Consider the following 13153-nt stretch of genomic DNA (forward strand, 5'->3'; position numbering starts at 1 on the left):
ATGCCGGCCTCCTCCTCCTACTCTGTCTCGCGCTCCTCCCTTTTGCACGCGCTGCCCCGCCGCTCGGCACCACCACCGCGGAGCCGCCCCCGGCTCAACGCGGATCCTCGCCGCCGCCGCCTCTCACCGCCCGACTCGCCCGCCTCCCTCCCACGGCACACCAGCCAATGTCTCACGGCACAGTAGTGTGCCGCGGAGCACCGGTTGGGAAACACTGGTCTAAAGGGCTACAGATTGGGGAAGGCTGCTCTAAGAAGTCAGTAGAAGATAAACTACCACTTAACCGTTCTCTTCCCAAAGTTGGGTCCACTGGTAGCAAGACACTTGGCTGTGCCCAATTAAGTTCTGTTCAGAAGACACCCATTGAAAACAATAGACCTACATTAACCATGGCTATTAATTTTAAGAGTCTACTGAGAGTAGAACCAACAGTGACTACAACCCTGGGCAACTGGCAGGAGGAGAGGGGAATCAAGGTTTTCCTACACGGGTTATTTATAGTATTTGGCAGGAAATTGTATGTGTGCAAAATAAAGAAGTATAGAGAAGTCTCATCTTTCCTAAGACTTTGTTTGGAGAGTAGCACTGCCCCATCATTATCATCATCAGCATCGTCATTTCTTAAACTTGCTGTTAGCATTCCATTTCCATCTAATGAATTGCCTTGCCAATTTCGCCTTCCTGAACCGCTCCCATTGAAGCAACTGACTTCTTCCTCGGCAGACAATGTGGTCATCTGGCTTCCTTGAAAAGCCGGAACAAAATGCTCTCCATCACTTCCTTTCATCTGGCCATTAAATAAATGAATACAGGATATTAGGTTAAGGCGTTAATGACTCAGCAGACCGGGGGTAATTTGGAAATTGCTTCCGATCTCAGCTGCGGTGATGCACTGCCAACATCCTTCTCCTGGCAATGTCTCTTTCTCCCATGGACACCCACCCACCCAATGTCTCCCAGATGTCTTGGCATATTGGGAAAACCTATTCATTCTTTGAGTCATCCATGTATGAATGCATTCTCAGAGAGGGGCAAAGGCAGACACGGTAGACATGCTTATATTAAAGTGAAGGCATTTGAAAGCATGAGTTGTCCTCCAGCCTATACAGAAAGTATCCCCAGAGCAATATGATAGATTGGCTTAGCAAATTCAAAGTGAATCATGCTTCTGAGAAGACGTGTGTGTGTAAGAAGGAAGTGTGAAATGCTATGCTGGATCAGACAAAGGTTTGTCTAGTATAACAGGTGTGTGCAATCAGCAACCCTAGGACAAAAGCCCCCTGCAGCAGATTGCTCAGTGGGGAGGAAGAGGAAGACAGAGATGGGGAGCAGAAAAAGAAGAAGGGAGTAGCCCCATTCACCCCTGACTTTGGCCCCACCCACAGTCAGCATGCAGACTGACAGCTTACCTCTGAGGAAATGTGGTTCTTTATAGAAAAAAGGTTGGCAGCCACTGTAGGCTAGCATTCAGTTCAGCAGCCAACCAGATGATGCTTGAGAGCTCATAAGTGGTCTATGGAAGTGGGATCATCACTTCCATGGCCCACTTCCCAGAAGGTGTATTCAGCTACTGTATATAAAGCCCCCATACACAGAGGTTATGTTTAGCAACTGGTCATGTCCCACTATGTCCTCTGGCAGGACCAGCCTTGAAGCGTGTGAGACCTTAGCAAAAGAGGAAGATCTAGCACTGACGGGATTCCACAGGAGTCAGTGGAGATTAATAACTCACCTTGGAAGATACCTAACATCAAAGAAGCTTCAGGTCAGGAGGAACCAATGCACCCTGACTGGTTTTACCTCCTCATTAAGACCTCAAGAAAAGACACAGTGGCATGTCTGTATGGAGGTACAAGGTCCATTAGAAGCAGAAGGACACTCCCTGAGCTCTTCTTGTGAGTAGGATGCTCGATTCCTGAAGTGCTCTGCATAAGGGCCCTGATTACAAGCCAAGAAGTGGTGGGGCAGCCACACCAACCATTTAGCTGCTCAAATAAAGACAAACCAGTGTGGAAGCAACATCTCTTCTTGCCTCTGCTTCCTCTTGGACAGCACCCCTGCTGTTCTAAATCTCCTGAATTTTGACTTACTAGATGGTTCCTGATAAACTGAGCTGTGTGGCATACAAAGCAACCAATCTTTCTCTAAGCCATGACCCTTTCCCTGAAAAACCCTTCCATGATTTTAAGAAGTCCTGTAAACTACTGCCCTTCATCACATCTTGTGATAATGAATTCCATAATTTCTTACATGTTGTGCAAATAGTTCAAGGTTCTTTATTTCAAAATATTTGTTTCAAAATTACAGTGGTACCTCTGGTTACGTACTTAATTCATTCCGGAAGTCCGTTCTTAACCTGAAACTGTTCTTAACTGAGGTACCACTTTAGCTAATGGGGCCTCCCGCTGCCGCCACACTGCCGCCGTGCGATTTCTGTTCTCATCCTGAGGTAAAGTTCTTAACCTGAGGTACTACTTCTGGGTTAACAGAGTCTGTAACCCAAAGTGTTTGTAACCTGAGGTGTTTGTAACCTAAGGTACCACTGTACTTACAAAGATATAAAACATAATAAAACACACTTATTACAGATAAAGAAATACAAAGCATAGCAATACAAAAATTAGCAAAATCATTTAAAACAGCACAAGACAATTATAAAACGCCTCCCAGAGTTTAAAAGAAGAGATGTTCAGCATCAGTCTAAAAATGGGAGGACTTCTCTGGGAGAGTTCCAGAATCACAGGGCCAGCACCAAAAAGTCTCTGTCCCTGGTACTAACCAACTGGAATATCTGAAAACAACAAGGCCAACAAGGGTTGGACCTTAAGCCTTTAGCACCCCTGTAAGGGAGTCTAGGCTGAGAGAAAGTAATGAGTCCAAGCTCATTCAATCAGCTCCAAGTCTACATGAGGATTTGAACTCAGGTCTCCACTCTAAAGTGCTATATGGGGAATGGCCATAGCTCATGGGTGGAGCATCTGCATTGTATACAGAAGGTTTAATCCCTTGTATCTCCAGGTATGGCTGGGAGAGAACCCCATCTAAAATCCTGGAGAGCCACTGCCAGTCAGTGCAGACAATATGGAGCTAGGTGGACCAATGGTCTCACTCAGTATAACACAGCTTCCTATGTTCCTAAGCACTGCACTGCACTAGCAAAATACTTTGCAAACCAGGTAAATGAAAACAGGCCATTATTTAAACATGCCATCCCTAACTTCTGAAAGCATTATAGTTCCAGAACTGCATTATGCTTTCCCTGAACCTGTAGGTTGGTTCTAGCACAAGGAAGTGAGGCAGATAGAATGGGACTTGCCCAAGTGTTAGAATATGTGAGCAGAGTTTGGCCATCCACCCATCAAGGAAACCTTCAGGTCTAAGACCTGCTGACATAACTCCTGAAAGGGTGGACTCACATAACCAGGAAATCTCTTCCTGAAAGTCCACATTGTTAGTTGGCATTGTTAGTTCCAGAAATAGCCAATGAAGGACTTCCTCCCAATGCAAATATCAGGATCAGATAAGGGATTTCCTTAAACTGGCAGCTGTAAAAGATTGCATTGCCCCTCCCCTGTAGAGATCCTGATAATTATCAGCTGCCTTCCATTTGAAGCAATTTACATTACATCCCCATCCTGGGTGCATGATAATTGCAGAGACACATTAAACATCTCACGCAGTTTCGCCCTTAAGTACGCTCTTTTCTTAAGTGCACAGAACAAATGTTAGAATTAGGAAGGATGGAGTGGGGAGGAGTAATACAATGGGGAAGGAATTGGCATGCAATGTGTTTTTACGGATGTGAATGGAATCCCAGTCAGTCAGTGCTGTGCTCTCTAAAATTGCCAGCTGGTTGCAGATACCATTAATTGATCCTATTACAAAAGTGCCTGACTCATTATGCAGTAAAGAGTTTACATGTGAGTAGCACATGGAGGATTCAGCTGACATCTGCTGTCTTGCTGAAGCCATGCACACTCTATACTGAATTCTGTCCTCCTGTCAACGGTACGGATATTTCAAGCAAAAAACAAACCCATACATAGATGCATAAAAAGAACAATATAAGAGACAATTATATTTGTTAAAAACTAGATTAAAACATCCCACCCAAGCAAAAGGGCCATGGATAATTAAAAGTCAATGGCCTGATAAAAAAATCAATGTTTTGCCTAGTGTCTAACAATATGTTAACAAAAACGTCAGGCCAGCCTCCCTGGGGAGAGCATTTCACAAGTGGGGAACCACTATGGAAAAGCCCGTTTTTGTGTTGCCTCCCTCCGGACCTCCTGTGGGGGCTTCTGATAACTATTGCAGGGTCCAGGTCAGTTCATAGGTGAACCTATTGGGATCCTGATCTGCAGAAGACTTTGTAATTCAAAACCAGCACATTGAATTGATTCTGGAAATTGACTGGAAGCCAGTGCAGTCAGGCCAGGGTCAGTGTCTTGCCCAGGTGAGCAACCTGGCCACCGAATTCTGCACCAGCTGCATTATCCAAGGCATCTGTAAAGGCAGCCACAAGTAGACTACATTACAGTAATCTAACCTAGAAGTTACTATCCCTGTCCAAATCGGGGCAATTGAACTCATACTTTTCCATCCATTGGGAAGCGCTTGATGGGATGTATTTGTACTGTGTGTTGTTGTCATTTTCCCTTATTTAGTATTTACCCACATTCCCTTAGTTCAGGAAATCTGAGGCCCACTGTGGGCATGAATGCAGGTGTTTGTTCACCTGTGCAGGTGGCCAAGTTGTCTGATATGCCAGATTTGCACAAAACAGTAGGTTTAAAGAAAGTGTCATGCCCAGCCACACCAGCATTGGAGTGAGAGATGGGACCCAGCAAAATGTGACCACACATTTATTTAATTTTTATTGATTGATTGATTGAATTTATATACCACCCTATACCCGGAGGTCTCAGGGCAGTTCACAGAAAAGATCACAATATATAAAAATAAAATAAAAACAATAATTCAATAACCTCCTGCCCAAATAACACATTTAATAATAAGAATAAGAATTTTATTATTTACACCTCACCCATCTGGCTGGGTTTCTCCAGCCACTCTGGGCTGCTTACTGCATATATCAAAACATAATAAAACATCAAACATTAAAAACTTCCCAGTATAGGGCTGTCTTCAGATGTCTTCTAAAAGTTATGTAGTTCTTTATCTCCTTCACATCTGAAGGGAGGGTGTTCCATAGGGAGGGCGCCACTACCGAGAAGGCCCTCTGCCTGGTTCGCTGTAACGTCGCTTCTTGCAGTGAGGGAACCAGCAGAAGATCCTCAGAGGAGGACCTCAGTGTCTGGGCTGTATGATGAGGGTGGAAACGCTCCTTCGGAAATACTGGGCCAAGGCCATTTAGGGCTTTAAAGGTCAGCACCAACACTTTGAATTGTGCTCAGAAACACATGAACAATGTGCTTCATCATGACCACAGCTGGTTAACTTTGAAATTTCATGTTGGATTCTAGCCTTACTGGATCAAATCCACTGTTTAACTGCCTTTTTGGGGGGGAGATGATCTACAACTTCAGAAGAATCACACGGTACAGCCATATTTGGGTGCATGGCTTCAGAATGATGAAAGTGGTGAGGTCACATAATTAAATGCTCCCCTGTCTCAAGAACTTCCTGCTCAGGGGCAGCTGCAGTTAACAGATTATGGGGAAGGTTAAGCTAGCCTAGAATGAGTTCTCTCTAATGTGCTAACTTTCCTAGTGGAGGGTTTTATTGACACGCAATCCTAGCATTTTGAAGCTGTATGGTCCAAGGGGGGCTGTGCCATGATTCTTCTCAATACATTTCCTAACTCTTTCACAGTGTTCAAAGGGAAGTCCAACCACCGTAGACATGCATACCTACATGAATGGCAATAATGTCTGATGTTTTACTGTGTTTTTATATATGCTGTAAGCCGCCCAGAGTGGCTGTGGGAACCCAGCCAGATGGGCAGGGAATAATAATAATAATAATAATAATAATAATAATAATAAGCTATAGAGGTACCAACCAAACCACCCAGACCCATCTAAGGTCTCTGGCCTGGTCAGTATGACTATAACTGATCCCACTGAAGAATATCCTGAAGGATTACTCACTTGAACAGGTGATCTTGATGGACCCATAGTCTTTGCCACAGTTCTTCTTGAAGTGGCAACGCAGGCAGTTCAGCAGGCACTGAAGTTCCTCCTTTCTGCAAGGCTGGATGCCCTTTTCATCTGGGGGGGTGGGGGAAGAGAGGAAGGGAAAAAAGGGGGGCAGGGGCAGGTTGATCAAGCAGTGAAATATGTACATTAACAAGGGCTCAGATCTTTGCAAGACTCATTGCTTGGATGAGAGTTTTGTTTTGCTGTCTTTCCATACAACTCAGGAGCAAAAACAAGGCTTTGCCTTTCCTTTTATCAGTGGGAAAACAGTGCAGGACTCAAGCAAACCTATGCTAATTTGAGTTGTGTCTCTAAGCTTGGGCATCGTGAAATTCAAAAAAGTGCAAATTTGGAAAGATCATGTGTGAAATGAATCTCAGCTATCTTTCCAAATTTGCACTTTTTTTAGGAAGTACGAGAAAGGTATGTTTACATTAAAATGTGAATGCCAACCACCACCACCATTAGTAACAGGTGATGGGAGGCCACAGTGCAATCAAAACCTCTGCAGGGCCACAGGTACTTCATCCCTGCCACGAAATATTCTTAGGGAAGGGTGTGGGGAGCAACCAGTCTCAGAAATTGTCTCCCTGCCTCTTTAAGCCCCAGGCAGACAGAGAAATCACACCTCTGTCTTGGCTGGCTCAGCATTCACAGCTGGGCCCTGTTTTCTGCTGCCAACATTCGCTGGCAGTTGGAAGGCAGAGGGCACATGGGGCCCTTGGCACCTGCCAGTTTTTCTAGGGTGGGCTTGGGTGGGAATTCATTTTGATATCCCAATATTTTGGAATGTATCCAGTCCTAGTCCTACTCAGAACAGACTCAATGAACTTAAAGAAAAATACCTTAGGTAGAGTGGAATTATATGAGTTGGTGGTATATACATAAATCAAATAAATACCAGCATCCTTGCCCCCCCCCCCCCCGGGCTCAGGCCACCTTCCTCTCTTAATACTTTGGCACCATGTGATGATGTAATGGAATAATTTGAAAGTGAAAATAAATGAGAGGCTGACCACAAACCAACTGCTCTTTGCAATCAAGGATTAGGAGACTGGTAGCCCAGCCTTCAGCCAGCCGTGCAAAAGGCAGGCTGCCTAAATCAGGTTTTTGTTTCTCATCCAGTCTATTTAATTCAAGGCCTTTGTGTCAGCTTTCATAGCCCAAAGCCCATGCAGTTAGGCGTAATTGTTCGTGATTTGCAATTCTCCATACAGCTGCTCCAGCAGAAGATGTCAGTACCCCCAATGCATTCCCCAAATATCACTGCCTCTGACCACACGCTGGTTTTGTATGGCATAGTCAGCCACACACTTGCAGAAACCTGGAGGCCCAGCTTTGCATGGAGACCCATAATGAGATCAGTTTGGCTTCTGTGCTTTTAGCACTTGGCGGATAAACATTCTCTGCGCAGCCAAGTCATTAGTGGCAGGTATCTAAAAGTCAGAATCTTGGAAACAAGGGCATTTCCCCAACAAGGGCAGTGTCAACTCAGCCTCCTCTAAGTCACACAACATATATACCCCAATCTAGCACTCTTTACAGGAATATTAAAAAACCCCAAGACAAGACTGTCTTACAAATAGCTGCCCACAAACTTACTAACTAACCTACAACTATTTGAGTAGCCACAAATTCTTAACGTCCACAAATATTACGATGGCCCCAAAGTGAAAAACGATATTCCAGTCTGCAATAGGTGTTATTTATTTTTTGGTGGGGAGAGTTTGAACTTTATTGCTAGCTGGCAAGAAACAGTACTGAGGTGCTATGAAGGTTGTTTTGGAAAGACTGGTGCTGCTTTAGATGACCACAGGGTCTATGTCTCTGCTTGCTTCCCACCTGCTCAAACTGTAGGTTTCTAACAACGCAGGCTGATCAGCAGAGCAGCAGGCAGCAACACAGAAAAACACGTGTTTTTCAGAACACATAGCTAGTCCTGAAAAAGCATCCTTCTCCCTTCTCAACAAAGCAGCAGCTAGTTATTACAAAAACAATTCAGGTTTCTAGTACTCATCTCTCCACTAGGAAACTGACCCTCTGAATCTTTAGAACTTCCTACTGCTCAGAGAAGTGCAGATTACAACAATTCCCTTTATTTGCAAAGTTTAGGGATGAGTATGCATCCTTATGTAGGTAAAATAGTGCCATCCATGCAAGAGGGAGAGATCAGCAAACTTGGGGGGACCTCAAGTTTTGCAGAGTTCTCAAAAATCTTATTTGGTAAAAAAAAAAATCTAATACCCAATGATGACTGGGCATGTTCAGTAGACACTGAATGCTGAGTCGCTGTTGGAGCAAAAGATGGAAAACTGGATAGGGGGGATGGAATGGAGTTTCCTGGAAAAGAGCAGAGCTAGCTATAACCCTGAATAGGAATATTCAATTTTTATGGATTCACAAGGCCCTTTAATCGTCTCAGTATGCAATCTTATTGCTGATATAAATTGTATCGTATTCAGGATTTGCCTGGTTCATGTCTCTTCTGTGCAATAACCTGATTAGTTTCCAAAGCCATATGAAAAAATCCTCACCTTCTTGTTGTTGCAGCCGCTTTCCTTCCCACCCCCACCTTCTCCTTATTATAAAATGCTCTTTGGCTTCACAGTACATGGAAGCTGTGTTTGAAAATAAAATTGCACCAAAGCTATCAAAACAGGTCTCTGTTGTATTAATTGGAAGTGTTAGAGGAGGGCTCTGGGGAATGATATGATATTTAAGGGAACAGAAGGCACAAAGAGTGACTTGTTTAGAATCTGATGGCAGAGGAAGCTGAGGCAACCTCAAAGGAGGCAAGCAGGAAGTGACCCAGAAACATACGTCCTCCTGAATCAATTCACAACAGGTGCAGAATATCAGAAAGTTCTAAATTAGCTGCCTATGCCTGGGGACCAACTAGAATCACAGTGTTGAGTTGATTAACTGGTCAGCTTTATCAACACAAATTTAACAACTAAAAAGGTCTGGCAAAATGCAGTTATTTATTCAATAATTTTAAAGCACCACTTAATATTTTAAAACCTCTAAGGGGTGTATAACATTTAAAACAATCTGAAATGCAAAAGAAGATAAAATAAAACCAGTAAAATCATAGCACAAAAACCATATAAGAACAGGAATGCAGGGCACCCAAACAAGTAAATAACAACAACAGGGTCCAGCCTTAAGGGTCAAGGAAGGCCTGAGCAAAAAGTCAAGTCTTTACAATACATCAGAAGCAAATGATGGAAGGGTGGTCCATAGTACAGGGGCAACAGTGGAAAGTGAACGTTTTTAGGTTACAGCTCTCTGACATTCTGTAGGGTGCACTGTGGTACCACAGGTACAATTGCCCCAGATGACTCAAGGGTCCCCAAGCAATAGTAGCTCCAAGGAGAAGATGAACCTAACTCATTTCCAGTAAACCTGTCAGCAACAGATTCTGCACATGGCTCCCTGATCTGTGATGAACTACCAACTCCTCTGAAGATGAAGAAAGTTCTGAACAGCTTCCAAGGACTATATCATGGCAGCCTCAAGCCCTGCCAACTAGAGCAATGGTCAGTTGGTGCTCTCAGAATGTGTGGCTTCAGTCTTGATCCTCCAGGGGAGACTGTAAAGCTGTGGAAGGTGCTGCAGGCCATTGCTGAGGCAACTTGCTCCTCTTGTTCTTCACTGTAGGATCACTGTCCAGGGTCCTGAAAATCTTGCTTCTGTTTCCCAACTCAGCACCCTTCAGAATCCTGACCTCATCCAGGCACAAAGATGACTTGGCCAGTCCCGCCTCTTTCTCACCACCACTTTTCCCCAGTGATGGCTACTGCTATGGGTCAGGACACTATGACAGTCTTACACATTTCAATCAATAGGAGAGACAACAAAGGAAAGGAAATACTGGGTGACAAGCAAAAATGGGAATAGAAGACTAGGAAAGCTGAGGATAATGAGGGATGAATATAAGCAGAGAAAATTTCTATGTACTTACGGTTCATTTCAGCTGCGGATGAGGACAACACAGGTTAAGCCAAAGGCTACAGAAATGGTAGGTTTTGAAGAGGGATCTGAAGAAAGAAGGAGACCCAGCGATGATACATCTGCTGTGTGAAAATCTGAGAACATTTTCCATGCTTCAACGAAGACCGTATTAGTCATGGTGAGGCAGCTGGGCACCAGCATAAAATCCTAAAAATGATTCTCTGAACCCTCTGCCCCCCCCTTTGCCTTTCTGTTCAAAACAGCAAATCATCCAGGAGAAATCACTCACCTCCCATTTAATAAGAAATAATAACCATTTTGGAGTCATTGCTGAGCCTCAGCAAGCAATATATATTTCTAGGCTGAGTCCTTGACTGATGTTTAAGACACCTCTGAGCAGAACAACACCACAGTTCAATATGGAACTGGAATATGCTCTTAATCCCTCTAGGAATCCATACAGACTACGAGTGCAGGAAGGATCATAAAAGTGTTCTCTGTGAAGGACATGACACTCTGGAGGGATGCAGAGCTTTCTCAACAAGTCATTTCCCATGAAGGATTCAGCTGCTCAAAGGCAAGCCACAGTTGATTCATTCTGGACTGGTTCAGATGTTATGTTGGGATATGAGGATGCTAGAGGAGGGTTGTATTTTGAGGTATATTTTGCCAGAATCTTTCTGGTGCTAGAATCTGAGCCAGCACACCAGGCTCTATAGGGTAAACACACCCTTTAGACCAGCTTCCCCCATCCTAGTGCCCTCCAGTTGTTGCTGGATTACAGTTCCCATCATCCTTTACTATTGGCCATACTCTCTGGGGCTGATGGGAGTTGGAAGTCCAACAACACCAGAAGGACTCCACCTTGGCTACCCCTGGGCTAAATAAACAACAGTTCCAACAAGCTCAGAAATTATGGGAAACTGGTTAGTTTAAAAATCAGAAGCAATTTTTTCCTGTCTCCTTCATGCAAAAGAGGAGAGGGGATGCTTGCCCCAGTTTGTTTACAAACCCTAAATTCTGAGGGAATGTTGGGGCCCATCAGGGCTTCAACACATCCCCCCAAGCAGACAAGCTACACCAGCTCTGGAGCTGGAGTAATTTATTTCTCTCCCACTGGAAACTGGGAACATTTTGGGGGCCTATTAGGAGAATATGTAGATTCACAGCCCCTCGTGGCACACCCTTTAATCACTCCTAGAATGCTTCCTCTGACACTGGAGAGAAGCCAGTTGTGGACTTTTCTGCAGCCTTTCAATGGGGGCATCCAAGGTTGGATCTCCCTTTTGAGGGTAGATCCATCTCTCTTTCCTTGGAGAGAGAAAGATGTGGTTGTTCTTACAACTCACATGATACCCTCCTGGGGGCCCCACATGATTTCAGATTGAAAAGTGGTTTATAAATCTTTTAATAACATTTAAACAAACAAACCACGACATCCCCTCTCAAATGTTAATAATTTAAGAGACAGCCAAATTTGCACAATTATTCCTAAACTGAGGCTCTCAGGAAGCTGAATCCTAGGCCAAATATCTACGTAATTATTTAAAGCAGGTGTGGGGAACCTTTGGTCTTGCAGAGGTAGCAGGACTACAATGCCCATCATCCTTGACCACTGGCCATGCTTGCTGGGGCTGGTGAGAGTTGCAGCTCAGCAACATCTGGAGGACTAAAGGTTTTCCCCCACTCTTTTCACCAATATAGCTGAGGCAGCATAGGCTATGAAAACGGTAAAATCCAAATTGCAATTTTAAAAATGGTTATTTAAAAACATCAAAGCCAGCAAGGGATTAACCCCCCCAATTAACAATATAAAGAAACAGAAACTGCAGCATCTAAAAGCCACAATATAAGATAGAGGAACGGCAATAAGAACGACAAATCAAGCATTAAAAAGCCTGCTGCCGTTTGCCACCTTAAAAGCAGCTAAGTTTGGCACATCACTAAGTCTGCAAAGGGCACTCTTGAAAAAGGCATTCCCCTGTGCCTGCAGGACTGCAAAAGCAGAGCCTAGCTATCAAAAAGGCTTACATAGGAGATGGGGGTCCTGCAGGGATGGTGCAACTTATCTGCTTCGATCTTCTTAAATTAGAACAGGGGTGGGGGCATTTTTCAGCCAGAGAGCTGCATTCTCTCATAGGCAACATTCTGGGGGCCACAGGCAGGGCCAGAGGCCAAAGTGAGTGAGCAACTGGTGCACAGGTTTCCATGTATACCCCACCATTTCTCTATCCTCCACACAGGCAAACAGGAGGTACAATCCCAATTCAAGGACATATTCCACTCTGGCCAAAATACTCAAGAAGTGTGAGTAGCAGGGTCAGAATGGGGTGCATAGCCTCTGGGTAGGCAGTGTGGACTGGGAAGAGTACCACCCCTGGTCCTGAGGTTCTGCCACCCCTCAGGGTGTTTCTGCTGCACTTCCTACGGAACAACTGAGAATACACACATCCTGTAGCTTATATGCTCCTAATGCCAGTCCAGAGTGGTGCTCCTGGTCACTGAAGGCAATGTAGGAAGGACATGCAAGTGGAACAAGGGTCTCTCTCACTCAGTCACTGTGCTGTGCATCTCATTTTCCCTACTTGGAATGTGGGAGGGAGGCTGTACTTTTTACCAGAGATGACAGGATTCACACCTACAGTGGAATTGCATTCACTAAGGAAGGGAAGGGGAAAAAAGAAAAGAAACTGGAGAAAATGAGGGCACCAACCCAGCTCATGGATTCTGCTTGCAAAGCAAAGGAAGGCACAGCCATCGCCACACAAGCTTTCACCATGCATAAAAAAACCTTGCCTCAATTTTACAGTGTTCAGTGATCACAAGCAATATTTAACAAATGATGATGATGATGATGATGATGGCAGGAGGAACGGAGGTTCTAGAACAGTCGTTCCCAAAATGGGAGGTACCTCCACCTGGGGTTACCTGGGAGGTGGGCTAGAGGCAAGGGGGCAGCAGGAGGCTGCTGGAGGTGTAAATGACTATCAGACTTTGAAAAGCTGGTATCAAACTGGATCAATTTCATCAATTTTGTT

The 13153-nt window shown here is 44.5% G+C and overlaps 1 protein-coding gene across 2 annotated transcripts in view; it reads right to left on the minus strand.

Moving 5' to 3' along the window:
* Nucleotides 1–13153, minus strand: part of BEAN1 (brain expressed associated with NEDD4 1) — a 47912-nt gene that overhangs the window by 23196 nt on the left and 11563 nt on the right. For both annotated transcript variants that reach the window (XR_014528801.1, XM_083515132.1), the window contains exons 2-3: nucleotides 10126–10201; nucleotides 6114–6233 (exon numbers count right to left, since the gene is read on the minus strand). Coding sequence is in view for 1 of the 2 variants with exons in the window: in XM_083515132.1 (XP_083371258.1) it covers nucleotides 6114–6233; nucleotides 10126–10132 (127 nt within the window). In the remaining variant the exon portion in view is untranslated. The remainder of the gene's footprint in view (nucleotides 1–6113; nucleotides 6234–10125; nucleotides 10202–13153) is intronic.

This window comes from Podarcis liolepis (assembly GCF_965112155.1).
Source record: "Podarcis liolepis genome assembly, chromosome: 7".
Classification (NCBI taxonomy): Eukaryota; Metazoa; Chordata; class Lepidosauria; order Squamata; family Lacertidae; genus Podarcis; species Podarcis liolepis.